The sequence below is a fragment of the Balaenoptera acutorostrata genome, chromosome 6 (assembly GCF_949987535.1).
Source record: "Balaenoptera acutorostrata chromosome 6, mBalAcu1.1, whole genome shotgun sequence".
Taxonomy (NCBI): domain Eukaryota; kingdom Metazoa; phylum Chordata; class Mammalia; order Artiodactyla; family Balaenopteridae; genus Balaenoptera; species Balaenoptera acutorostrata.
Window position 1 is genome coordinate 27,228,295 of NC_080069.1, and position 27,900 is coordinate 27,256,194.

Sequence of the window (27,900 nt, forward strand, 5' to 3'; positions counted from 1 at the left end):
GACTTCTGTGGTATAAGTGTTCGCCAGTCTGTGAGTCACCCACCCAGCAGTTATGGGATTTGATTTTACTCTGATTGCGCCCCTCCTACCGTCTCACTGTGGCTTCTCCTCTGTCCTTGGACGTGGGGTATCCTCCTTGGTGAAGTCCAGGGTCTTCCTGTCAATGATTGTCCAGCAGCCAGTTGTGATTCTGGTGCTCTCGCAAGAGGGAGTGAGAGCACGTCCTTCTACTCCGCCATCTTGGTTCACCCTCATGAAACATTTTTATCATGACTGTTTTAAAGTCATTATCAGATCATCCTGACAACTCTGTCATCTTAGTACTGGCATTTGTTAATTGTTTTTTTTCTTTTTTTTTTCCATTGTTTGATATTTTCTGGTTATTGGTATGACAAGTGAAACATGAACAGTTTCATATTATGCTGTTATAGTTTATGCTTTATTTAAACTTTCTGTTTGAATTGGCTTTCTCTGACAGTCTTCCAACAAGGGCAGGGGGGCACTGCTGCCTCATTACTGTCAGGTGGAAGTACAAGTCCAGGGTCCCCACGGGGCCTCCACTGACACTGAGGTGGGGTTATTTTCATTTCTTCTGGTTGTTGGTGAGAGTCCTACTCTTGTCTGAGCCTCCCCTAACACAGCCTAACCATAGGCAGGGGAGAGTGTCTCTCCCTGCAGGAGATTGGAAGTTAGGTCTCTCCACATGGTCTTCACTAACACCACAGTGGGAGCCACTTGTTACTACCCAACAGAGATACAAGTTCTGGCTCCCTTCTCTGACAGCTCCCACAGGGGTATTGGGGAGCCTTGTTATGGCGTCGTGAAGGCTAGAGTCTGGGTCCCCCTCTCAGCCTTTGCTAGTGTGGAGGGGACAGGCCCAGGTTTTTCTGTGGTTTGGCTGCAGTAGAGACCTTTGCTGGGCTGCCCCCTTTCCTGTCCCTTTGGCTACAGAGAGCAGACTTTTGTCAGAGCTTTTCTGTCTCGCCTGTTGGCATTTCCAGTTTGCCAGCTGCATCAGTTCCAAGTTAGGAAATTCCAGGAACTTGTTTCATGTCATTTCTCAGATCCCTCGCTGGTCTGCCTTTTCTCTCCATTTTTCAGCATCATCTTATGTTTGTCTTATACATGATGTCCAGGATTTTTGGTTATACCCAGTGAGAAAAATAGGGAAAATATGTCTATTTTCTCAGAAGCAGAAGTGTTGCATGTACTTTTAAATAATACACTTAATTTAAGAAATATATCCTGCCCCCCATTAACTCAATTTAGGAGATCTTACTGAAGATTAATCTGCATGACTCAGAGTTCTCCCCTGGGTTATGTGGAGTCAGTAACCCAGTATTCCTTTTGATGGCAAAGTAATGGCAGAGTGGTGGCCAGTCAAATCAGAGATGCCACTGATGGTGAGATGCACCAATATTTCATTTATTTTTCAGAAAGAGAAAAGTACTTTGAATAAACTAATATGCCATCTGTATAGTAAGATGCATGCTGATTTCTCAGAGGTCAAAATATGGCAAGAGTTTGCTTCGTGGAACAGAATCAGTATGGTAGTTATGTGGAAAGGTTTGCAGAGTGAAGTGCAAACGATAATATATTAATGTTCAAACATGTTTTATTTATTTGCCATGTTCAGTTTAACAAGTGGATGTTGGTCAGCTTACAAAAGCAAGCATTCCTTTTCTGAGAATGTTGACAAGACCCTTTAAACCCCAATTTGGTGGGTCTTTCTTCCTTGCAGAGATAAAGCTGCCTGCTTTGCTATTCAGAAGGGATTACAGGCATCACGTAGTGACATTAAGCTATTTAACCATAATGATATGGATGACCTGCAGCGACTATTGAAAGAACAAGAGATTGAAGATCAAAAGGTATGATTCTTTTGAAGAAAATTACACAGTTCTTTTGTACTTTCTAACCAGCTAAATTATAAATGAAATGGTAATTTGTCATGAAAACTTGCCTGTGGATCACATGTGGACATTAAATAAGGGTGTTTCTGCTTATTAAATGTACCTCAGATTAGAGAGTCAAGCCTGATAGTAATTGCCTCATCATTGCCATAATTATATATGGCAAATGTGGGGGAAGGTTATCTAGGCAGCTTTCTAAAAGGGAGAGAGAAAAACAGCATGCATTTTGGGGGTGGAGGGATGTACACTCAACTCTACAGAAGTAACAACAGAACTCATTAGGGCATTAACAAGATGTATCTAGTGAATTCAAAATAGGCTTATTCATATCAGAATAAATCATGTATCAATTCACCAGAAGAAACCATGGCGGCAGATCTTAATTAATGAATTTATGAACAAAGTGAAGACTCTTTCTCCCTACCCCAACCTCATCCCAGATCTCTGAGCAGCTGCTCCCTGTGGGAAGCAGCTGCCTCAAGCATGGTTTCCTTCTACGTTGCAACCTATTTACACTTCTTCTCAAGCACCTGTGTAGTCCCTTGGGACAGGGAGGGAATTAGGCAGGTGGAACTTGCTCCTTGTTGTTCTGATAGAGAGTGGAACAGAGGAAACGTGTTCAAAGCATCACTGTTAGAATTAGCATTTATTTGCCCCTGACAACATGAACAGAGAAGGTAGTTCTGTGGTCTGTGGTTCTGCAGCAGGAACCACTGTGTGTGAAGTGTACTGGGAACCTGGTCACCACATCCTTTGTCTCAAACACCACTTTCAAGTGGACTTTCCCAGTGTAACTCATCCGTTACTAGAGTAACTGATAAAAATGCTCATCACATCCTTAATTTTGTGTTAATTTCCATTTTTCCAGATATTTGAATTATTCCTTTTGGATTCTGTCATCTTTGTTTAGGTGATAGCCTAAGAGCAGCACTTCATGATTATACACATTCTTGTGATGAATATGCATAGACTTCTGCTATTTTATGCTAGGTGTGCTACAGACAGTGTTTTATAAGTATACAATGTAGAAGAATGTATAGGGAAAATCTTAAAATTGAGACCGTTCCACCAATGAATTCTTTCTACAGATTGTAAAAAGATGTCCCTTTTCTGATTCAGTAATAGAATGCTACCGTATTGAAAAACACTGCCTTAGAAAGTGTGACCAATGAACCAGTCTGCTGTAGAGTTATTTTGCCAAGTTAGCATTGTACAAATTTGGAAGACAACATATTCAAGTTCTGTGTGTGTGTTGTATAAGATTTATAATCTGTGGAACTTTTATTTTAATGAATAACAAGAAATAAAGTTATCTTAAAATTTATTTCCATTTTATAGTTTTTACCTTTTTACTAATTAATTTATACCACATATTCCTGCCAAGAGTAGGCTTTCTAAATTACTTTACATTTTGGTTTTTAGAAATAATTCTTTTTTAATTTTGTTTTCACAGAAATAATAAATGTTAAATTTTTAAATATTTTGTACTTAGATGCTTATATTTCCTTTGAAAGTAGGTTAAATAATCTGAGTTTGGATCAAACTCTTTTTGTCAGTTTCCCAACTAATGGAGTTCATATGTTTTTTCATTCCTTTTCTTATAGAGTTCTCTTATCCCGTATTAATCCTTCTTAAAAAAAAAAGATAATAGGTAAAAACAGCAGTTCATAGAAGAAATGCAGATAACTGAGCAAATAGAAAATAGTCTGACCTCACTAACAGTTACAGAAATTAGGGTAAGAGTTTTTGTCTGTCCAATTAGGGAAAACTTTTTATGGTAATAATCAGTTTCACACTGATGTACAAAGGGCCTTCCAAAAACTCTGAGGAGAGCTTCAGTTGGCACAGCCTTTCTAGAGGGTAAATGGGCAGGTATATTCTGGGATTCTTAAATATCTATACCCTCCGGAGTGCTATCTTTAGAAGAGAATCAGAAATGGTGTCAGAGATCGAAGGGTATTCACGTGATGTAAAAAAAAAAAATGAAGGAAACAACCTAAATCCAGCACTGTGGGAATAGTTAAATAATTTACGGTGTATCTGCAAGGTGGAATATTAAATCTCCATTAAAATTATGGTTTAAATAATATTAAATAATGTGAGAATGTTCACAACATAATATTTTAAAAACTCAGGTCCTAGAACGATTGCGGTAAAATCCTGATTTGAACAATTGTACTTACAAGAAAAAGTTACCAGTGTGTGGTGTAACGAGCTCATTTGTTAAATTCTTTTTTGTACTTTTCCATTTCCCAAGAATATTCCAAAAATAAAATATTCCTTCATTGAGTATTTTAAGATCATAAGAAAGATACTTTGTGTTTTAAAGGCAGGGAGAGGCGGGATGCCCCCAGGTCCTCAGCTGTGACCTCCCAGCAGACCCGCAGCCTCAGGTTTGACTTAGGGACGGAGTGAAGATGACCAAGAATGGTGTAAACTTTCGCATGCTTCAGCCGACACTTTTTTCAGTATTACATACAGCTGCGGGTTCTAAAATACCCCTTAAAGAATAGCTCTGATATTTGAGTTTCTAGTTGTTCATTAGAAGCTTAGAGGCAAGAAACCTTTGAGTAGAAAGGTGGCGGCAAACTCTGTGGAATTTTTTCAGTGCAGCATACCTGAAACATCTACAGATTCAGCAGTGGGAGTGGTTTATTAGTGATTTGACGTCAGTGGGGTGTGGGAAGGTGTGTGTTACTTGAAAGAGTCCCTCCACTGCACCACCCCCGAACATGACTGGGTGAGGGCATAGTCCAGTTTTACTTGAACCAGTAGTGAGGAGGCAGGAAGGAGAAGGGTTTCATCTGTTTTTTGGTAAGTAAGGGAGGTCAGGGTTTGTCTGTTTTTTAACTTTTTATTAGGAAAAATTCTGGCACATTCAAAGGAAACAGTAGTATAGTGAAGCCCCCTGTACCCTTCTCTCGGCTTTGTTTTCAATATTCTGCCACTCTTGTATCATCTGAACCTTCACCTAACTCCCCACTCAGTCTCTGTGATGATGATGATTATCATCATCATCATTAGAGTTCTTTTTATTTTAGGTAAAATTTACATTGAAATACATTAGTCCTAGTTATACAGTTTTGACCAGTGGTTATACCTGTGTAGCCCAGGTATCATGGCCCCCATCATGACATAAAACGTCCCCATCTCCCCCAGAAAGTTCCCTTGGGTCCCTTCCTAGTCATTCTGGGCTTGGAGGGTTTTGTTTGTGTTTTAGTATTCTCGGTGTCTAAACAGTTTGTGTTTGTGTGTGAGGCCTCCTAGTTGACTGTGTGACCTGAAAACATGTCTGAGAGAAGAAAGCACTGTTTTTCATCTCAAAATAACAGGATCTCAAACCTTGAGCTTGAAATTGATTTAGTCTATCTATTTGTTGATTTATCTTGGTGAATAAATCTTGTAGGGTGAAAGTGCTAGAGAGCATATAACAGATTTTGTATTTGGAGTTACTGAAATTTAAAACATCTATTTTTTTTTTCTTTTAAAGAATCCTCGCAAGGCTCGTGTAACTCGACGTTTCATTGTAGTCGAGGGGTTATATATGAATACTGGAACTATTTGCCCTCTTCCAGAATTGGTGAGCAACCATGTTTATTTATTATTTCAGTATTCAGACTATTTGGCAGTTATGCCTTTTGTTTGTGACCATTTTCAATGTATAATGTCTGCATTGCTTTGCTTAATAGGTATCATAAACACATTCTGATCATACTAGGGAAGTAGATTAACATTAAATGCCAACCCTGACCTTTAAAGAGTAATCAAGACTGAGTTTTATAAAACCAACTTTATTGAGGTATAATTGACACATAATAAAATATACTCACTTTAAGAGTACAGTTTGATAAGTTTTGACAGATGTATACTCCCCTATCACCATCACCATAGTCAAGATATAAAACATTTCTGTCACCAGAAGTCCCTCATGCCCCTTTGTAATCAGTACCCCATTCCTGGCCGCAAGCCAAGTTGATCTGCTTTCTGTTCCTGTAGTTTTGCTTTTTGTAGAATTTCATATAAATGAAATCATATAATATGTATTTTGTAAAACTCAGCTTTTTAAAAGGGGATACAATACACTGTCTTTAGAAACCATGACTATTGAGATTTTTTTTTTTAGGTGAAATTCACATAACATAAAACTAGCCATTTTAGAGTGTAGAGTTCAGTGGCATTTAGTACGTGCACAGCGTTGTGCACTCATCAACTAGCTAGTTGTAAAACCTTTTTGTCACTCCCAAAGAAGACCCAGTACCCATTAAGCAATCACTTCGCATTTTTCCTTGCCCCTAGCCCCCACCAGTCTGCTTTCTGTCTATATGGATTTACCTATTCTGGATATTTCTGATAAATGGAATCATATAATATATGACTATGGCTTCACTCACTTATAATGTTTTCATTGTTTATCCAATTTGTGGCATCATTTATCAGTACTTCATTCCTTTTTTCTTCTTTTTTTTAAAATTTATTTATTTTTGACTGCGTTGGGTCTTCGTTGCTGTGCGCGGGCTTTCTCTAGTTTTGGCAAGCAGGGGCTACTCTTCGCTTCATTCCTTTTTAAAGCTAAGTAATATTCCATTGTGTGGGTGTATCACATTTTGGTTTTTTTGTTAACAGATATTTGGATTGCTTCACCTTTTGGCATTTGTGAATAGTGCTGCTGTGAACATTCATGTACAAGTATTTGTTTGAATCCCTGTTTTCAACTCTTTTATGTATGTGCCTAGCAATGTAATTGTTGGATCATGTGGTAATTCTATTTTTAACTTACTGAGGAACTGCCATACTGTTTTCCACAGTGGCTTGTACCATTTTACATTCCCACCAGCAATGGAGGAGGGTTTCAGTTTCTCCACATCCTTACCAATGTATACTTTTTTTTTTTTTTAATTTTTGCCATTCTAGTAGGTGTGAAGTATATTTGCATTTCTGATTTGCATTTCTTGAATGACTAATGATGTTGAGCCACTTTTCTTGTGTTGGCCATTTGTATATCTTTGGAGAAATGCCTCTAGAAGTCCTTTGCCCATTTTTAAACTGGGGTGTCTTTTTGTAAAGTTCTTTATGTATTCTGGGTACTAGACCCTTAATCAGGTATGTGATTTGCAAATATTTTCTCTCATTCTATAGGTTGTCTTTTCATTTCTTTGATAGTGTCCTTTGATGCACAAAAGTTTTTAATTTTGGCAAAGTCCAATTTATCTAGTTTTTTGTTGTTGCTTGTGCTTTTAGTGTCATATCTAAGAAATACATTGCCAAATCCAGGGTATGAAGATACACCCCTATGTTTTCTTCTGAGGTTTTTATAGTTTTAGCTCTTATTTTAGGCCCTTGATCCATTTTGACTTAATTTTTGTATATTCTGTGAGAGAGGGATTCAACTTCATTCTTTTGCATGTGGTTATCCATTTGTCCCTGTACCATTTGTTGAAGAAACTATTGTTTTCCCATTGAATGGTCTTGGCACCCTTGTTGAAATCAGTTGACTGTAGGTATATGGGTTTATTTCTGGACTCTCAGTTCTATTCCATTTGTCTATATGTCTAGCCTTATGCCAGTACCATGCTTAATTACTTAATTCATGTAGCTTTGTGGTAAACTTTGAAATCAAGACGTGAGTTCTCCATTTTTGTTCTTTTTCAAGATTGTTTTGGTTATTTGGCGTCCCTTGAAATTCCATTTGAATGTTAGGATCAGCTTTTCCATTTCTGTAAAAAATGGCATTGAGATTTTTTATAGGGATTGTAGTGAATATTTAGATTGCTCTGGGAAGTATTGCCATCTTAATGATACTGAGTCTTCTCATTGATGAACATGGAATGTATTTCCATTTATTTCAGTTTTCTTCAATTTCTTTCAGTATTGTTTGTGGCTTTTACTGTAAAGTCTGGTACCTCTTTGGTTAAATTTATTCCTAAGTATTGTATTCTTTTTGATGCTAAGTATTTTATTCTTTTTGATGCTATTATAGATGGAATTGTTTTCTTAATTTCCTTTTTGGATTGTTCACTACTAATTATAGAAATACAGATGACTTTTGTGTATTGATCTTGCATCATTCAACTTTTGCTGAACTTGCTTATTAGCTGAAACAGTATTTTTGTGGATCTTATTCTGTATGTAAGATCATGTCATCTGTGAATAGAGCTAGTTTTGCTTCTTCGTTTCCAAGGATGGATGCTTTTCTTTTTTTTTTCTTGCCTGATTGCTCTGGCTAGAACTTCCAGTACAGTGTTGACTAGAAGTGACAAGAGTGAGTGTCCTTCCTGCTCTTTAAAGGGAAAGCTTTCAGGCCATCACCATTGAGTGTGATTTTAGCTGTGGGTTTTCCGTAAATGCCCTTTATCAAGTTGAGGAAGTTCCCTCCTATTTCTTATTTGTTGAATGCTTCTCTCATGAGAGGTTTGGGGTTTGTCAGATGCTTTTTCTGCATCAGTTGAGTTAATCATGTGGTTATCCTTCATTCTATTAGTATGGTGTATTACACTGATTTTCCTGTAATAAACCACCATTGCATTTGACCATTAAAATCTGAATCTCTGAGTCCATCAATTGAATAGGGATTCAAAATAAAGGTTTCATATCTTATTTTTTAAGTTTTTCACTATTTCTTGAGGAAATCTAGATACATCCTAAATGTCAATAAAAGAGATTTGTTTTCCTGTCCTTCCTTTTGTGAGTGTCAAAGACTGATAGAATAATGTAGGAGAGATAGTCGGCCACAAGATGTTAGAACTGTATGTTACAGGAGTACAATAATAAATCAGTACTGATGGGCAAATATACAGCCAGTGAAACAAAATGTAAAGTGTAGGAACAGATCAAGTACCTAAAGTACTGAGTATGTAAAATTACAGTATACAAATTAGGGTTTGACAAAAGGATTCCTGTTTTGTTTTACCTGTCTGTTTGTGTTCCAGTACTGGGATAATATTATTAAATATTTTCTAAAACATGGTTTTTAGAAACTATCTCAGTCATATAATACCTCTTATTAATGGATGGGAAAGAATTAGTATTGAAAAGATGTAATTCTCCCCAAATTAGTTTGTTCATTGTTAATGAAAATTCAGGTAAAAGCCCAGTGAGGACCCCTCTCCCAATTTGATGTTGATTCACAAGATTAGCCTGTAAAATCTTTTTTTTTTTAAATGAAAGCTTCTTTCTTTCTTTATTTATTTATTTTTGGCTGTGTTGGGTCTTCATTTCTGTGCGAGGGCTTTCTCTAGTTGTGGCAAGCGGGGACCACTCTTCATCGCGGTGCGCGGGCCTCTCACTGTTGCGGCCTCTCTTGCTGCGGAGCACAGGCTCCAGACGCGCAGGCTCAGTAGTTGTGGCTCACGGGCCCAGTTGCTCCGCGGTATTTGGGATCTTCCCAAACCAGGGCTCAAACCCGTGTCCCCTGCATTGGCAGGCAGATTGTCAACCACTGCGCCACCAGGGAAGCCCTAGCCTGTAAAATCTTGATGGTTAAAAAATAAATTATCAGACGCATGATATGAGACATCAACCCATCTTATATATTTCTGTGCATTATTTCTATAGTTTCAGTGGAAAAAATCATAGTAATTAAACATTTAATAATTAAAATTATGGTTCTGGGGCTTCCCTGGTGGCGCAGTGGTTGGGAATCTGCCTGCCAATGCAGGGGACACGGGTTCGAGCCCTGGTCTGGGAGGATCCCACATGCCGCGGAGCAACTAGGCCTGTGAGCCACAATTACTGAGCCTGCGCGTCTGGAGCCTGTGCTCCGCAACAAGAGAGGCCGCAATAATGAGAGGCCCGTGCACCGCGATGAAGAGTGGCCCCCACTTGCCACAACTAGAGAAAGCCCTCGCACAGAAACGAAGACCCAACACAGCTATAAATAAATAAATAAATAAATAAATAAATAAATAAATAAATTAAACTTTAAAAAAAAATTATGATTCTGGCACAAGAGAAGATTACATGAGCCATGGAAAGATTTAAGAGCCCAACTTCTCATGTTATATATATAAAAATTTAGTGGTTGATAATCACTGTATTTTAATTCAACTGTGAAACTTATCACATACATATCATAAAAGGGTAAATCAATTAAACACTAGGGGGAAAAATCTGTACATATGTTCAGCCTCCCAATGTATAAACCAAAAAAATTATGAAATAATTAGAAGAACATATAGATAAATATGCATCTAAACCTTAGATGGGAAAGGACTTTCTTATAAGCCGGAAAACAAAGGGGAAAAAAAAGATTAAAAAACATATTAATGAAAACTTTTTGTGGATTAAAAAAATGAATCTAAATTGGAATAGTGCCTCTGAGGGAAGAATATTTACAACATTTCCCTAGGAGTTTTTATGTATAATCAGACCAGTATTTAACAGATAGATTACATGTCTATACTCATAGTGTCTTAACAGTTCTTTCTTTAAAAATCGGCATTGTGCTGGCTATATTACTGAGTTAAATTGAATCATTTTAGAGCATCTAAAGTACAGTTAATTTTCATTATTCATTGTAGTTCTATAAAGTGTGTGTGTATATGTGTGTATGTGTGTGTGTGTGTGTGTGTGTGTGTGTGTGTGTGTGTGTATATATATTTATGTTCTATAAACCTGCTGCAAATACTGAATTACCAAATACTGAACTTTTGCTCCTAGGGCAAATACAGAGTTAGTTTTCTGCAACCCTCTAGTCACCACGTTTTCATCAGTTACTCAGTACATAACCGTGTTTTATATGTGTTTCTGGGTAAAGACACCTTATTTAGTGTACACCGTTGATGTAGCCATATTGAACTCACAGCCGGCAGTGCTCTAACTCCGGCCTGAGTGCAGTTTATGTGACACACGCATGTTTTCCGTAAGGCACATCACAGCCTTCTTGCGCTGAGGCCCTCTGGGCCGAACTTCAGCGCTGTGCTTGGGGGCCATTGTGAACAACAGAATCACAAGGAAAAGCACAAAATGCGAAAAATGTGGCAGTAAACAGAATGTGAGAAGGACACTTGTTTGCAGTATAAGCTGAAGCAGTAGCCCGTTAACTCAGCTGGGAAGGTGCATTTCAGGTGACTCAAAGTTTTTCACCACCCTGCACATATGCCCTAAGTATTGATTTGGAGGTTACAAATAAATTTTAGCAAGTAGGCAGATTCACAAATATGAATTTTATGAATTTTCAGTATTTTAAAGTTGTGTTTATTTACCACTTAGGTTAAGTTAAAATACAGATATAAAGCAAGGATCTTTCTGGAGGAAAGCCTTTCGTTTGGAGTCCTGGGGGAGCATGGCCGAGGAGTCACTGAACATTTTGGAATCGATGTAAGCTCTCCTTTTTTGGAACATTCCTTCATATAGTAACCATGCAGTTCCATCCTGCTGGGCAGGTTTCATGGGCACAAGACAGTGTTCCTCATCGATGTGCAGGGTGCAGCTTTGGTGTCTGTCACTTCACTGAGCCCACAGAGGATTGGGTCAGCCAGACCAGGGTCCCCATCTTCCCTTGGAACTCAGTGGCTAATCATAGAATTTGTGTTCTGTTTGCACGGTAACATTTGATCCCAGCTTTCCGTGTTTCTTCTCTAGAAACAGTTAAATTTGCCTTCCATTTTTTCTTTAAAACCAGTAAGAATTCTCTAAGTTGTCCTTTAGAAAGTATCATAGCAGTGAAAAGATGTTCTTTCTAATATTTAAAATTCTGTATTGTTATTTGTGTGTATGGGGGTGATTTATATATATATATATATTAGAAATACCACCAGCATGGATTCACAAAGCCGCTCAAGGTCCCAGACAACTGGAGTGAGTTTTTTATGTTTTCTCTTGCTGAAAGGAAATGAGCCTCAACTAGCCCTACTCTTAGTGGGTTTTGCTCCTAGAGCCTCGGAGAGGAACAGTGTGGGCCCATCTGCAGAACCTGTCCTCACCGACCACTGTGTAACCTGCCCTTACCCACTGCTGTGTGGTTGATGTGAAGGAAGCTTTTCTCCAAATCTTGTGCATAAAAGTTTTGCAGCTTGTGTTAAAATGTTGAACTATAAAATATAAACTCACCTTAGATTATTTGCATCCCTCTACCCATACAGACCTAGAGAAAAATGTAGAGCAGAATGACTATCACACCAAGTTGACTGAAGCATACTCTTCAAAGACAAACTGACATTTGGCAATGAAATGCACTGAAGAATTTAAGATAAATGGAAATTAATTCAAGTAAAATTTACACCAGAGCAATTTTTAAGGCATGAAAATTTTAAAGAAGGAAAAAGCACTATCTAATTTCACTGTTCTCGTTTTCTCACTGCTTCCAGCAGTTGTCTCAGAGGTAGTATTTATAATGGCTTGAGTAAGAGTGCAGAATGTATGGACTTTATTTGGACCCTAATTCAAACAAATACTGTGAAAAACAGGCTTTGTGAGACAGAGATACTTGAACACTCAGTATTTGATATTAAGAAATTTTTCATTTTTTAAGTGTGGTAATGTTTTTGAAAGAGGGCATATCTTTTAGAAATGCACACTGAAATATTTATAGATGAAAACATGTAAAGTCTGAGATTTGCTCCAAAGAAATGAAGAGGGCAGTAGGGGGCTTATACGTGGAACAGGATTGTCCGTAAGTTGATAATTATTGAATCTGGTGATGGGGATTCTTTATACTTTTGTATATGTTTGAAATTTTTCATAATGAAAGGTTAAAAAAAAAGAAGAAGAGTGCGCAGGTTTCCTTGTTGGATCTGTGGAACACTTGGAAAAACACCAGATGTGATCTGACCAGTCATTATTATGGCCATCATTGAGTAATTACAGAATGGCTACTGTATGCAGGATGGAACTTGGTGCTGGGGGCTGGAGCAGACGGTGAGGACCAAAGGAGTGCTGAGCCGTTGAGAAGGTCGTGGCTACTCAGGAGCCCAGAGGGCACATTAGGTTCATCCACTGCCCAGTTGGTCCACTTTGGTCAGAGCCCATGATGGCCTATTGCCATCATGTTTGGATAAATTGATTTCATTTTTGAAAAGGTGGAAAAGGTAAATGGAATGTAGTAGTTGTTCCAAAGTGCTCAAAACCCTGATAGATTTCTTTTTATTTATCTCAAGTACCTTCTATGGAGAAGGACAGCTGAGACCACTGTTTTAGCAAGGAAATGATCTTATCTTGTACCTCTGAATATGTTTAGTATCAAACAACTTTAGATTTCATCTTTTATCTAGCTCTTCCACTGTGAATAAATTGTCGATGAATGATGGAATGGCAAAAACGTATAAAGTGAGACATCTTCAGAGGTGGGCTATGAAACATCGGTCCTTTTAACAATTGATTTTGTATGACTTACCCTTTATTTTCAAGGAGGTAGTTTGAATCCAGATGTTGACATTAGTGCTGAAATTTTGTCTCTAGGATTGACATTGGCCTTTTTTTTTCCCCCTCCTTTTCTTTAAATTGAGAAATAACTCCCACTGTCCCTCTTTTCTGACAGATTGATGATATTGATCTTATCAGTGCCAACATGGAGAATTCACTTGCTTCTATTGGGGGTTTCTGCTGTGGCAGGTCTTTCGTAATTGACCATCAGGTGGGTTCTTTTTAAAAACAAAAGCAAAAACTGAAACCCGTTGCTCCACTGGTCAACTAAAAATGTAACCGCTATTACAAAATTTCATTCTAACTTAGTTTTTCACACAATTTTTATTTAGAAGTAGATTTGTTAAAGAATCATTCAAAATATTTACATTTAGAAATTATCTCCCTTTCTAAAAAAGTTTTGGTTTTGTTACATAACTTCTGTACATGCCTGGGTCTTAGCACCTCACCATTTGTACGTGCTATTTGGTAGGGAGTGCAGAGATTTGGTGCCTTTAGATTTTTTAGCCAAAGAAAAACAGAGCCAAAAATAGTGTTTATGTTTTATAACTTGTTTGTTTCTTCTCAGCGACTTTCCGGCCAGGGATACTGCTTTTCAGCTTCATTACCTCCCCTCTTAGCTGCTGCTGCAATTGAGGCCCTCAACATCATGGAAGAAAATCCAGGTATAACCTTTAAACCCAGGAAATCAAAGCTATTTCAAGTCATGTTAGCCATGCTGCTGGTTTGCCTTTTTGGAGAAATTAGCTGGAGGAAATGATTTCCCAGACAAAGCTCTGGCTCTGAATTACATTATCTGGCAATTTATGGGAAAAATGATGGTGAAGAAGTTGTCCCTGCCTCAGGGTTTCCGGGTTAGAGTTTCTCTCATGTTTCTGGAGATGAAGCCAGAGCCAAAGCAAAGCTCGCTCCCTTGGTGGGCAGAGATGCCAGAAAAAGGAGGGACTAGCTCTGGGCCAGTCATCATTTAGTTTATCGGGTTTTTTTGAGAAATTAGCTGAAGTATGCTAATTTTTGGTACTTATAATTTTATAACTGTTGTCTAGTTTTCCCCATCAGCCTTTGATTCATGAGTTGGTGCTGAGGCCATACAGGTTTACCAACTATTAAAGCTTGCTTAATGGGCAGTCGACTCAATTTAAAATGTGGTTCTGGGCTGTGATAGCGCCTCCTCACCAAAGACTAAAAGGAAAATGGAAAAGCAGGCCTGGTATTTGTAATTTTAAATTTTATAAATTTCTAAAGATTCAGCATTGGTTTTAATTCAGAGAATCAGTAAAAGTGAGTGTTTCTGTGTGCACATTCATATACTTGTCAGATACCCTGCCACTCCTGTCTCCTCAGATCTTTCAGTTTGTGGATTTTCCTTAAAAGAAAGTGAAAATATCAAGAAGAGATCATAAACATGACTGCAGTGTCTATTTTTTTCCCAAATTGTTTAGGGTCCAGAAATATTTAATATATTTGTACCCTTTTGTTCTTGGCCAGATAATTTATAGTATCTTAATAAGAACAGAGCCATTGTTTTGTTGTGGAAAACTTCATCCCAGATTTTGCTGAAAGTTGGGTGAGCAGGTGCCAGCTAGTATATGCCACAGATGAAAGTTGGGGACCTTCAGAGGAGTTACTGGCTGTCTATTTATGTGTTATTAGTGGGCAGAAGGATTTGCTGCATTTTAAATTGATGAACTGGATCTTGAAAAACATTTTTAGATTAGTATATCCAATCTTCCAAGTGTACTATCAAATGTATTTGTTTCCTTCAGGTATTTTTGCAGTGTTGAAGGAAAAGTGCAAACGAATTCATAAAGCTTTACAAGGGTGAGTTTTATATATTTTCAACCAACTCAAAAGTTTATCTGCACAACATTTAAACAACTTGTGAAAAATTTTGAGTGTCACCTCTTTGGTTTTCAGTGCATTTAATAGGCTTGAGTCAGTGTGTCTAAATTGCAACTAAGAAACCAAAAACACAGTTCATTCAAATTTGTCTCTGTGTGTGAAGCCAGAGCATCCATTTTGTCATTGTTTTAAAAAATCATAACTTTGTTTTTCTAAAAATGATACAAGCTCATTGGTAAAATATTACAGTAGTACAGAAGATAACAAAGATGAAAAGAAATAACAACATGCTGCCACCAGAAATAACCAGCATAAACACTGGAGAATTCCCACACATCTGTACGGGTAAAAGGATGTAATTAGATGACAGTGGGTTCATACTGTCCATGCTGCTTTGTAGAAGATTACTCATTTTTTTAAGTTACTTCAAGAAAAAGAAACAAGTGAAATCAAAGTGAACCTTACGAGTGTTCTGTCTACTTTTGTCTTAACTACACAAGAGTAGTTCTTTAAGATTCCTCTAGAATTGAGAAAAACATTGAGGCTAGTGACATCTTCAGGCAGATTTCTTATCTTACAGAAAATGATCTCACCTTGCCTGTGGTTTCTTTTTGCCTTTCCAAGTTGAAACCTGCCTTCTCAGTCGTGGAAGTCCTATCCCTATTGCCAGATATGGAAACTAGAAACTTTTCTAAAAAGGACAGTTAATAAATAAGCGGGTCACAGATGTTCCAGATAAAGTAGGGGGAGAAATAATTGAAGTCTGGGTCTGACTTATGATCCTAACAAAAGTTCTTGCATGATTTGTGGTAGAGAGATATTATTGTTTCCAGTTACATTAGCTTATGAAATCTTAATAAACCAGCTCAGCCTAGCACATTGGAGTCACTGTCAATTCATGAACACCTACCTCAGGTGCCCTTTATTCTATGAGTGTTAATGTGTTTATTTTTTAAGTCCAGTCCTCTACTTTTCCCAGCTCTCTCTCACTTTTTCTTCTCTCCAAAATCCCTAACCCTCTGTCTCACTCCACCCGCTTTTAGCTGACAGCCTTGCCTCATGCTGTCACTTGGGAACTCCCTCATTTTCCCTCACAAACCTGTACACCTGCGGGTATCCGAACCAGTCTTCCCTCGTGTTATAGCCAAAGAAACGTTCCTCCATCCATCACAGCTCTCCTTTCTTAAGGACCGAGTGCCTTTGGTTGTCTCCTCTCCTTTCTCTTCAGTCTCTCCCCTTTCCTGAGTCATTTGATTAGCATTCAAGTACACTCTGCCCTATCTTGTCTTAAATTCTTCTTTCCCGTGACCCCATACTCCCCTCTAGCAACTAGCCCATTGCTCTGCTTCTCTTTGTAGCCAGTCTTTTTCCAGAGTTGTTTATGCCCTCTCCACATCCTCACCTCTCATGTACACTTGAAACTACTGAAACCCACCTCTACTCCTGCACCCTACCCAGTGTTCCTGTGACTACCGAGGGATGACTGTATTTTCTGATGTTAAAACATCCTTGCTTTCCTGAGTAAACCCCTCCTTGATTACAGTATATTTTTCTGCACTGTTAGTTAGGATTTTGAATTTTTATATCCATATTTATAATTTAAATGAGCCTATAATCTTTTGTTACAACAACCTAATATAACCTAGGAATCAATGTTGTGGTAGCCTCAATAAAGTATTGAGCAATTTTTCCACTTCCCTGCATTATGAAGCCATTGTATAAGACCAGGCTTGATTATTTGTTTCTTCAAAGTTGAGCAGGACTCCTCTGTAAGACTCTCTAGACTTGGGGCCTTTGGGCTGGGTGTAGTCTGTGATTCTCTCTCTTGTGTCTGTATTATTTCCCCTTTTTATTTTCTGTTTCTGTCGTTTTCATTCTTATGATAATCTTTCCAGGATTTTGCCCAGCACGTTTTTTTAAGTTTGATTTTGTTTGTTACTCATATTTTGTTTTCTTTGATTGATTTTTTTCCCTTATTTTTCTGCTTTCTTGTTTCATTGAATTGTGTTTTTTTACTCTTTTTTAGCTTTTTACATTTAGGTTATTGGTGTTATTATTTTCCAATAAATAGCTTAAAGATAAACATTTCAAAGGCAGTAAGTATTTTCAGTGTTCAGTTCTAAGTAATTTTTTTTAGTCTCCTCTAATCAGTGATTTGCTTCTCTCATCTCTGAGGTTGCATTTGGGAGAGGAAGTCAGCGGCCTATGCTACTTTGGGTCCTTGCTGGAATCTTGAAGAGCCCCTAAATTATAACAGATAATTATTCATGTCCAGCACTTTCCCCACACTAAGCACGTGATGGAGACCACGTCTGAATTGTTGATTGTTCTATCCCTAGGACCTAGACCAGTGTTTAGTATTTCCATTTGGTAAAATGGGTAAAGTAATATGGTAAATAATGTGCTCTCCAGAAGAGTTTTTTTAAGTATAACAGGCTCTGAAACACAGCTTCTAACTTTCTGAACTCAAGTTATAATTCTCTGTCCGTTTGGTTTTAGTTAAACTTTAATGCGACATTCAGCATCCAGGCAGCCAGAAAGAGAGCATTTTGTTTCATTCCTTCTCTCACCAACTTGCTCCACCTAACATGTGAGATGAGCCCATTTGATCGAATAGTCTTGGAGGGTACACGGCAAGCTCCAGGGCCACACTGTGAGGTCATGGAGAGGGAGGGAGGGAAGGAGGGAGGGATGGCGGGGCGGGGGGGAGAGAGAGAGAGAGAGAGAGAGAGAGAGAGAGAGAACCTAGCAAGAATCAGGGGCTCTGCCTTTGTTAGGGTCCCAGGTTGGGGTGTGTAGGGTTTTGCAGGTTCACTCTGTCAGGAGGAAGAAATTTTTCTCTACCCTTCTAGGTTCTTCTGGCTGGTCTAAGAATTAAATTGACATGAAACAGATTAACAGGAGAAAATCACAGAAAATTTTAATAACATGTATACATTGGAGAGACCCAGGAAAACCGCATAACTCACCAAAATGGCAGGAACCCTCACCTTACATATCATCTTCAGCTAAAGACAAAATAGGATGTTGGGGTAGCAGTTTGGGACTTCAAAGAGGGGGAAGGCAATTTACATGGAGATGGAAAAGCAACTGTTTGGTAAACAGATGTTTGCTGGCCTTGCAGAGACAGTGAGACAGAGAGGAATTTTAAAAAACACACTGCTAGGTTCCTCCCTGTGTACACACCCAGTTCATACCATAGTTATCTATGGTGATAGCTCCCTTCCTGAAACAGGTCCTCTATCTACATTCTTTAGGCAGTTAGGAGGAAGGTCAAAGGTTCTTCCTGAGTCTTTTGGGCTTTGATTTTTTTCAGCTCAAAATAATCTGCATGCCAAAGAAACATTTTGGGGTGAGAAATTTTGCTCCTCTGTAGTCCCACTTTTGAAACTTAAGTTTCACAGTCCAGAAGTTAAGTTGATAGATTGCTTTATATCTCACTGAACCAGTATCTTAGTCCTGATCAGTTCAGTTACTCATTTCAGGAAGCAGAGATGCAGGTGGGCTCCCAAAGCTAGGCCTATAGGGTGTGAGAAGTTGGGTATTTAATAAGAGGCATTTCTACAGAGACAAAGGAAAAACAATGGTTAATGATTGGAGCAAGTTATAAACTCACTGTCTGAGTGAGTTCTGATTGCTGCCAGTGCAGAAGGTTTCTTGATGTCAGGATTGAAGCATCTTTTGCAGTTTGAAATGTCTCTGAGGATGTCATCAGGTGTTCAGGTAAACTTTCTGAGTGCCTTACACAGCAATAAGCACAGAGATGGTCTAAACATGGGCTATTGAGGTAACCTCTCTTAAGTTTATTCAAGTTGTTCAGTTTCAGTTCACAGGGCTTCAGGAAAAGGGCAGTTTTAGTTCTCAACGATTCCAAGTCCAAAGTGGGAGAAAAATTGGAAACATTAGTTTGAAAAGTTGTAGTAAAAGATTTGAGCAAACTAGAAGAATTCAGGATCCAGACCAGCTAACGAGTAGAAAAGCAAAACCTTGAAGACAATTAACAGAACTAGAATCTAATACCCATGACTGTGTATTAAAGTTCTACTGAAAAACAACTTTTTTCTCTAAAGTCATCCTCATTTCTAACAAAGATAGCTGAATTAACATTTAATTTGTTTGCCAAATAAATTTAGTTTCATTAAACCTAGCCTGATTACTTAAATCCAGAAAGAATAGTGATTGACCATAAAGACTATTTTAAATTTGCTTCACTGGAACTTTTCACAAGGAATCCCAGATTAAATTTTTATTAGCCTATGGAGGCCAGGAAGCCATGAAGCCACACCAAGGACTTGCCATCTGACTTGCCTGTAATACCTATATATTTGGGTGAATTCCTCTCTTCTTGAGGTCCCCCAAATATTCTGAGATTCTTGTGCCTGCCAGGAAGTGACCTTCCTTACTCACCTGGTAAGGCCACTGAGAACCTGTTAGCAGGGTACCAGGCTAACTTTCCAAGGGATTTTATGGCTCCCTAAAGTCAGCCTCAGTTCCTTAAGGCTGTCTGGTTGTATCTGATTCTATGCACATTCTCAAATATGACTTTCCAGCCAAAGCCATAGCCAAAGTTTCCAATTGGGTCCTGTTATAAGGGGAACATATTCTTAGTGAACTTATACAAATAACTATATTGCCATGAAAATAAGAATACTCACGAAGAGTCTCCAAATTCTGGAGCAATCAGGTAGGGAGAAAAACAGATAAATGTTTCAATGCTACTTACAAATGTATAATTTACCAAGTAGCTATAATATTGTCAGCTTAAGAGGAAAGATTTCCTTATATCTGGAAAGCAAAGATTAAAAAGCCTGTAATAGTTCAGATGAAAAATCATAAAACTTATGATCATGTTCATCAGTTCATTCAGTTTGGTATAATTAATTCTTATTGATCTTGATCTTTGTTAGCAGTTTTATGAAACCATCAGGGTTTTCATTAGAGTTCTGTAATTTCTTACTCAGTTAAGTATATGATTTGAAAGTTATCAGAAAGGTATATATGTCAAAAAATTCTTTCTATAAATCTTCTTGAACATGAAGCATTTTTGTAAAAGCATGAGAGTAAAACAGTAACTGTCTATAAATGACAAAATACTTAAAATGGTATGGTTAAAGATCTTATTATAATGCAATTGACAAGGAAATTTGGTTATTTCTGTGACATACAACATTATAAAATAATAACTAGAATTGTGATGGATATTATACCAGGACATATCTGAGTTTTAAGAATTTTATATAATTTCTATAACATTTATATTAGTAACATTCATTCATACAATATAACCTAAGGTTTATCTCAAATTATCACTCATTTGACAATGCTTTCCATGTAATTTAACATACCAAATAAGCCTAATAAGTTTAATATCTCTCTTTGAGGTTTTTCAGGGGCCCTCTGAAAACCTCAAAGTTAGCTAGAGGTCAAAAAGACTTCATCTAGAATTTGATTTGGGGAAATTTGTCAAAGATATCAAAAGGTTTAAAACACTTGGTCAAATAGGATCATAGGTCACTGTGAAAGAATACTTATTCACTTAACCGAAGTGACAATAAGCTATTTCAAAGGCAAATACAGAAACTTACAACAGATTATTTAAAAGGTAAAGAAATTTTACAATCTGCTATCAAAAACAGATCAATATTGCAAGATAACTTTGTCCACTTAACAGAGAGAAAAATTCAAATTCTAGTTTTGCAACAGCTTAGTTTTAATATTAAAATTCATTCACTCAATTAAATTTATTATATTTATTCTAGATTTATTCTATTTTATTCTTAGCCAGTCCTAACCACGCACAAAAATTTTTCTCAGGGTTTCTTTTCCGTAAACCTCTATAACACCTTTCTTTTGTATATTCAAATTTTGTCTTATGCTTTCCCTTTCTCTCTCTCTCTCCTTTTTTTTTTAACTTCTTTTTAGGACAAAATTACTTGTTTTCCCCTTAAGAAAATGCATTTCCATTCCTTATACTTTTTTCGCCTTACATATAAAGATGTTTTCCTTATTAATTTTAATAATTTTAATTATTTATATTAATTAGAGTTCTTAACCCATAGAAACCTTAATTTCTAGTGAAAACTAAGGAGTGAGCAATTGTGACCTGTTTGTTATACCAGTATTTTTTGGTTGGCAAACATGTGAATACATTTCATAATTTCTAGAAACATACATTTCCTCATAACATAATAATTTTTTTTCAATGTGGTACATGACGTGTTTCTAATAAATCTAAACATATTCAGTTTTTCTGTAATAAGAAGACAAAAAGTAGGTACATTTATACTTGTTTAGCAATTAATATTTCAGCAATTTATCATATTTGGAAATGATCTAGACATTCGATGAATTTTCATCATTTAATTTAACTTAGCAAAACTGTACAGTTTTGTTACCAAATTATTTTGGAAGCTGTTTTTAAGATTTAGCTTACTTACATTTATCTACATCACTTGTTCCCCAAAATTATGTTTAGATCACCCTTGAAAACTTCAGGACACATTAGACAAAGTCGATCAACATCCCAAGCTATTTTTCTTGCTGGCAAATTTTGTATCAGAGATAACATAAACTTATTTGACTTTTAATACATTTTTTTGGGAATTATTTATTTATTTATGGCTGTGTTGGGTCTTCGTTTCTGTGCGAGGGCTTTCTCTAGTTGCGGCAAGCGGGGGCCACTCTTCATCGCGGTGCGCGGGCCTCTCACTATCGCGGCCTCTCTTGTTGCGGAGCACAGGCTGCAGACGCGCAGGCTCAGTAGTTGTGGCTCACGGGCCCAGCTGCTCCGCGGCATGTGGGATCTTCCCAGACCAGGGCTCGAACCCGTGTCCCCTGCATTGGCAGGCAGACTCTCAACCACTGCGCCACCAGGGAAGCCCCCTTGACTTTTAATAAACCTAGGTTAAATAAAAGTTTTACATTTAATGCTGACAACTCTAAACACATGCCTATTTTAATTGAACTGATAACCTTAAATTTACTTTTATTTGTTAAAGATTAATCCTGGATCACATGAACTTGAAAAATATTTGGGTTGGTTTCTATTACATTTAAAAATATTTAATTTGTAAGCACTTTTAAGCAAAGTAAACAGAGCTCTTTTACAAATTAATTTCAATAATACTATCAGAGGTAGAAAAAAATACCGTATCTCCAACATACACCACAGACATACAGACACAACCAGTGATCTCATAGCTTCATTTTAAAACTTTAGTCATGAATCAGGTAGTACAATATAAAACTCACTAGTTTCTAAATAACAGTTGGAATAAGCTGTTTATCTGCTCAGAAGACTAAGGTTTTTTACTATTTGTGGAAGAGACTTTTAAGATTTGCATTTGTCCTTGAAAAATCTTTACAGAGAGTATGAATTAGATTTTGGGGCAAGGAAGTCTTTCCAGCAGGTTGTACTTTTTTAAAGCTCTCTTTCCCTCTTTTTCCCCCCTTTGGTTTCAGGTACTACCTGACTGAGGTCACAGGGCCCAGTCTTAGGCAGTAATGAGCTGTGTTTACATTTCTGATTAGGTAGAGATTACAAGACAATGTTTTCAATTTCCCCAAAGAACTGGGTTGCTGCCTAAATGATATGAAAAGGCTGACTTGCTGGTCCCATTACATTTTCTTTCACTTGCTTCTTTATATCAAGGAGATTTCCAACAACTAAAATGGAAATCAAAATATTTCTATGTTCTAGAATTTCGGGGTTTATGTACCACATCTTTAAAAAATCTGCACAAGGCATTCAACAAAGGCCCTCTATCTGAGTGCATAAGTCAACCCTAAACCAGTTCACCCTAGGGATAAAAATCCTCCGCTACTACTCCTGTCAACCCCCAGTTTCCACCTTACACTACGTGGGATCAGGCAACCCTATTGACTTCTTTTAGTATCTTCAATTCACGTACGACGTTGCCCAAAAGGTGGATTTATATGGCCTGTCTTACAATACCAGGCAGGGGAAGCATTCCACAGTGAGACACAAAGTTCACTCCCACAAAACAATCAGGCAAAAGAGACACAACCATTTTACATAAAGCCCATTCAAATAATCCCATTTTCTCCAAACTGAGGTAAATAGAGCAGACTTGTTTGGGGCCCTTTAATGTTGGGGGGATGAGTAGGGGAGTAAGTACCCACATCAGTGTTTGTTTTATATATCACACTTCTTAATAATTATCAAAAGATTTTCATTCCTCTGTGATGAATCCCATGATTCTTCCTTTTTTGATTCCTCTTTATTCTGCCTCTAGCAATATTTGTTAGACGTAGGTTGTTGTGAGGTTGCCCCTGAGCAGAGCTATTTACTTAGGTGGCAGCTGCCATTAAAAGTGCTAAAGAAATTCAGGCAGGGCAAACTTGACTCAGAGCAAAGTGTCAGGTTTGCTTTCTCACCACTCAAGTGGCTTATTTTTCCTTGTTAGACCCTAGCTGATACATTGCTTCTAAAATGATCCCATCAATCAATTTTCAAAGAGCTGGCAGAGAAATCCTGGCAAATGCAAGCCAGAGCATGTCTCTCTTCTGTTCAGAACCCTCCAACAGCCCCCATGTCATCTGGGAAATGGCAGAGTCCTGAGAGCGACCTACAATCCCCATAAGACCAGGCTTCTTCCTCACTCCTAACCTCACCTCCTACTCTTCTGTCCTCTGGCTCAATCCAATCCAGCCAGATTGGCCCCTCATTCTGCCTTGAGCATTCTGAGAATGCTCCAACCTTAGGGCCTTGCACCTGTTAGTCTCACTACCTGCAAAGTTCATAGGAGCCGAGAAATTTTTTTACTGTGTAGCACAAAAGACAATAGTATTGACTAGGTATCTGCATGGCTAGCTCTTTCATTTGCAACTAGGATTTAAGTCAAAAGTTAACTTCTCAGTAAGCCTTCCCTGGTCATCTGATCTAAAATATCAACCTCGCAAACAATTTATAATCCCCTTCCCTGCTTTATTACTTTCTCTCTAGCATTTATCACTATCTAAGACACTATATATTTTCCTTGTCTGTCTTGTTTCTTTCTGGTTCCCTTAGTAGGATATAAGCTCCAGGAAGAAAAAGATCTTTGAAGATTTTGTTCACTTCTTTGTCCCTATCTCCTTAGGCTTATAGTGGGTACTGGTTAAATATCAGTTGAAAGAGTAAATGAAAAGAAAATGTAACCTCATGAAAGAAGAACTGACTGTTATGAATAAGAAATAATGAGCCAACTGAATTGCTACATTCACCAGAACAAAATACCACAAAACTACAGTGAATTAAAAAAAAACATGGTGCAAACCACTTAATGGCAAAGGAATAGTATCTAGATTACACAAAGAACTCTTAAAACTGAACAGTTAACATAAAATCCAGTTGGAAAATGGGCAAAAGACAGAAATAGACATTTTACCAAGGTTGATATACAGACCTCTCTCATCCTTATTTAATAACAAATAAACATATGAAAATTGGAAAATGCAAATTAAAACTACAGTGAGATATAATTACATACCTATCAGAAAGGCCAAAGTAAAAAATTGTGACAACACCTGGTGAGGATGTAGAGAAACTAGATCACTGATATGTTGCTGAGGGGAAAGCAAAATGGTACAGGCACTCTGCAAAATAGTTTGGCAGGTTTTGTAAAACTAAACATAAAATTACCATATGACCCACCAACTTCACTCCTGGGTATGAATCCCAGAGAAATGAAAGTTGATGTCCACACAAAAATCTGTACACAAATCTTAATAGGAGCTCTAAAACTGGAAACTACTCAAGTGTCCTTCAACATGTGAATGGCCTAACAATGAGCAGAGCTAACAATGGCCTAACAATGACCTAACATCCATATCACAGAATACCACTCAGTAATGAAAAGGGAAACACGATTGATACATGCAACTTCCTGGATGAATCTGAGGGAATTACGCTGAAATTTCAATGCCAATCTTAAAATTTCCCCTATGGTATGATTCCATTTATATAAAATTCTAAAAATGCAAAATTATAGAAATGGAGAACAGATTAGGGGGTGTCAGGGGACAGAGACTGAGGAGGGAGAAGGGGAAGTGGGTGTAGCCATAAAAAGGCAAAATGAGGGATCCTTGTGGCAAGGGAATGCTTCTGTATCCTGACTGTATCAATGTCAGTATTCTGGTTTTAATATTGTACCATAGTTTTGCAAGATGTTATGATTGATTGAAGAAAACTGGGTAAAGGGGACATGAGATCTCACTGATTTATTTCTTACAACGCCATATGGACCTGAAAATATTTCAAAATAAGTAATTTATTTTTTTAAGTAATATTGTATCAGAATGGGCACAAATAAAATAGATTAATGGAATCAAGTAGATGCTCCAGATACAAACTCTATCAAGTTTGGTTTTCCAGAAGCAGACTACGAGGCAAGGATATGTGTGAAAATGATTTGTTAAGAAGCATTCTCGGGAAAAACTGGTGGGAGAGATTGGTGGTAGGATCAGAAAAGAAAGGAGGCTGTAGTAAGTTGAATAGTGGCCCCCAAAGACATGGTCTTATCCCAATCCTAATCCTGCATTGTAAATGTCACCTCATTTGGAAAAAGGGCTGTAACAGTTGTAATTAAGGATTCTAAGATGAGATCATCCTAGATTATCCAGATGGGTCCTAAATCCAGTGACAGTATCTTTATAAGAAACACAGAGGAGACATACACAGAGAAAGAGGAGAAGACCATGTGAAGATGGAGATAGAAATTAGAGTGATGCAGCCACAAGCCAGGGAATGAATAGAGCCACCAGAACCTGGAAGAAGAAAGGACACATTCTCCCCTAAAGCCTTCAAAGTGAGTACAGCCCTGCAAACAGCTTGAATTTGGATTTTTGGCCTCTCAGAATATAAGAAAATAAATTTCTCTTTTTTTTCTCCCACCCCATTCGTGGTAATTTGTTATGACAGCCCTAGGAAACTAATACAGATTTTGGTACTAGGAAGTGAAGTGTTGCTGTAACAAATACCTAAAACTATGAAAGTGGCTTTGGAATTAGGTAATGGATAGAGGTTGGAAGAATCTTGAGGTGCATGAGAGAAAAAGATTTGAAGAGTCTACAAGTAGAAATATGGGCTTTAAGGATAATCCTGGTGAGATCTCAGAAGAAAGTGAAGAGCATGGTAGAGAAAATGTCTATCATCTTAGAGAATGGGGATCCCATCATGACCAGAATGTTAGTAAATATGGATGTTAAAGTCCTTTCTGTTGAGGGCTCAGAAGGAAATGTGGAACATGTTATTAGAAACTAGAGGAAAGGCAATGGTGGTGATACAGTGGCAAAGAACCTAACTGAATTGTGTCCTGTAGCTACGGTGGAAAGCAGAACTTTTAAGTAATGAACTTGGATAATTAGCTGAGGAAATTTCTAAGCAAAGTGTTGAAAGTGTGGTCTGGTTCCTTCATGCTGTTTCTTCAAAAAGTATGAGAGGAAAGAGGTAAATTGAGGAAGGAACTGTCAGGCAAAAAAGAACACAGCACTTGATGACTTGGGAGGTTCTTGGGTTATCCATATTGCAAAGGATGAAAAAATTAGTAGAGTCACTGTTGGGAAAGTATGCTCTGGAGAGAGGGCCAAGGATGCAGCTGGACAAACTTTTTGTAAAGAGATTAACTATGTGACTCATGGATCCACTCAATCATCTCAGCAGAGCCAGAAGTAGAGACGGGGTTATTCAGACAAGATCTCTGGAGGACTCTCTGTTTATGGCACAGTCTCATGACGTACATGGGAGACCCACAAGGTTTCTGAGAATGTTGTATCAGCAGAAACACGGTCAGCTTGGCCTGAAGGGACAGAGACAGGACAAAGTGAAAGAGTGCTGTTGAATTTCCAGAATTCTGTTGAATTTCCAGAGTTCTAAAGGACTGTTAAAGCTTCTTAGCTATAAGCATATGCTCCCCTTCAAGAAAAACGAAGAATGACTATAAGGGCAGAGCCATGGACTCAAGAGGTAGAAGCTGGAGGTGTAGGAGCAGAGACCTACCAATCTACCATAGGTGCAGAGGCCTATGGAGCTGTGTGCCCAGATGATGTAGCTTCATAACACAGAGAATTATTCTCTGGTCTTGAAACAAAATGAAACTGGCCCTGCTGGATTGCTAACTTTCTTGGGACTGAAGACTCCTTTATTCCTTGCATTTTCTCCCTTTTGGAATGGAAATGTCTATCCTATTCCTGTCCCACCCTTGTATTTTGTATGTGATCTTCTGGCTTTACAGGTCAATAGATGGAGAATTTTGTCGTTGGATGGGTTATACCTAGAGATTCATTCATATCTGATTTAGATGACTTAGATGATGAGATTTTGGACTTTTTGAACTGATTTAGATGAGGGTTGAAACTTGTGGAAATGTTGGAACGGAGCAAATGTATTTTGCATGTGGGACAGATGTGAATTGTGGGCCAGAGATTGGACTGTAGCTGAGATGAATGGTGGGCCCCCAAAGTACATGTCCATGTCATAATCTCTGGAACCTGTGAATATGGTCTTATTTGGAAAAAGTTTCTTTGCAGATATAATTAAATTAAGGCTCTTGAGATGACATCAGCCTGGATTATCAGGATGGGTCCTAAATCCAATGACAAGTGTGTGTAAAGAGACACATATAGGACAGAGAAGATCATGTGAATACAGAGGCAGAGATTGTAGTTGTGCAGTCACAAGCGAAAGAATGCCAGGAGCCACCAGAAGCTGGAAGAGACAAGGAAGGATTATTCCCCAGAGTCTTTGGGGGGAGTGCAGCCCTGTCGACAACTTGATTTTGGACTTCTG

At 37.8% G+C, this 27,900-nt stretch overlaps 1 protein-coding gene across 1 annotated transcript; it reads left to right on the forward strand.

Annotated features, from left to right (window-relative positions):
• The first annotated feature begins 710 nt into the window (after positions 1-710).
• LOC130708370 (serine palmitoyltransferase 1-like) lies at positions 711-25,921 on the forward strand. Its single transcript, XM_057548201.1, has 7 exons — positions 711-1,871; positions 5,404-5,493; positions 11,121-11,228; positions 13,387-13,482; positions 13,840-13,936; positions 15,038-15,092; positions 25,760-25,921. The coding sequence occupies exons 1-7, from the start codon at positions 1,821-1,823 to the stop codon at positions 25,815-25,817; spliced, it is 555 nt and encodes a 184-aa protein (XP_057404184.1). The 5' UTR covers positions 711-1,820; the 3' UTR covers positions 25,818-25,921.
• Positions 25,922-27,900: the final 1,979 nt, after the last annotated feature.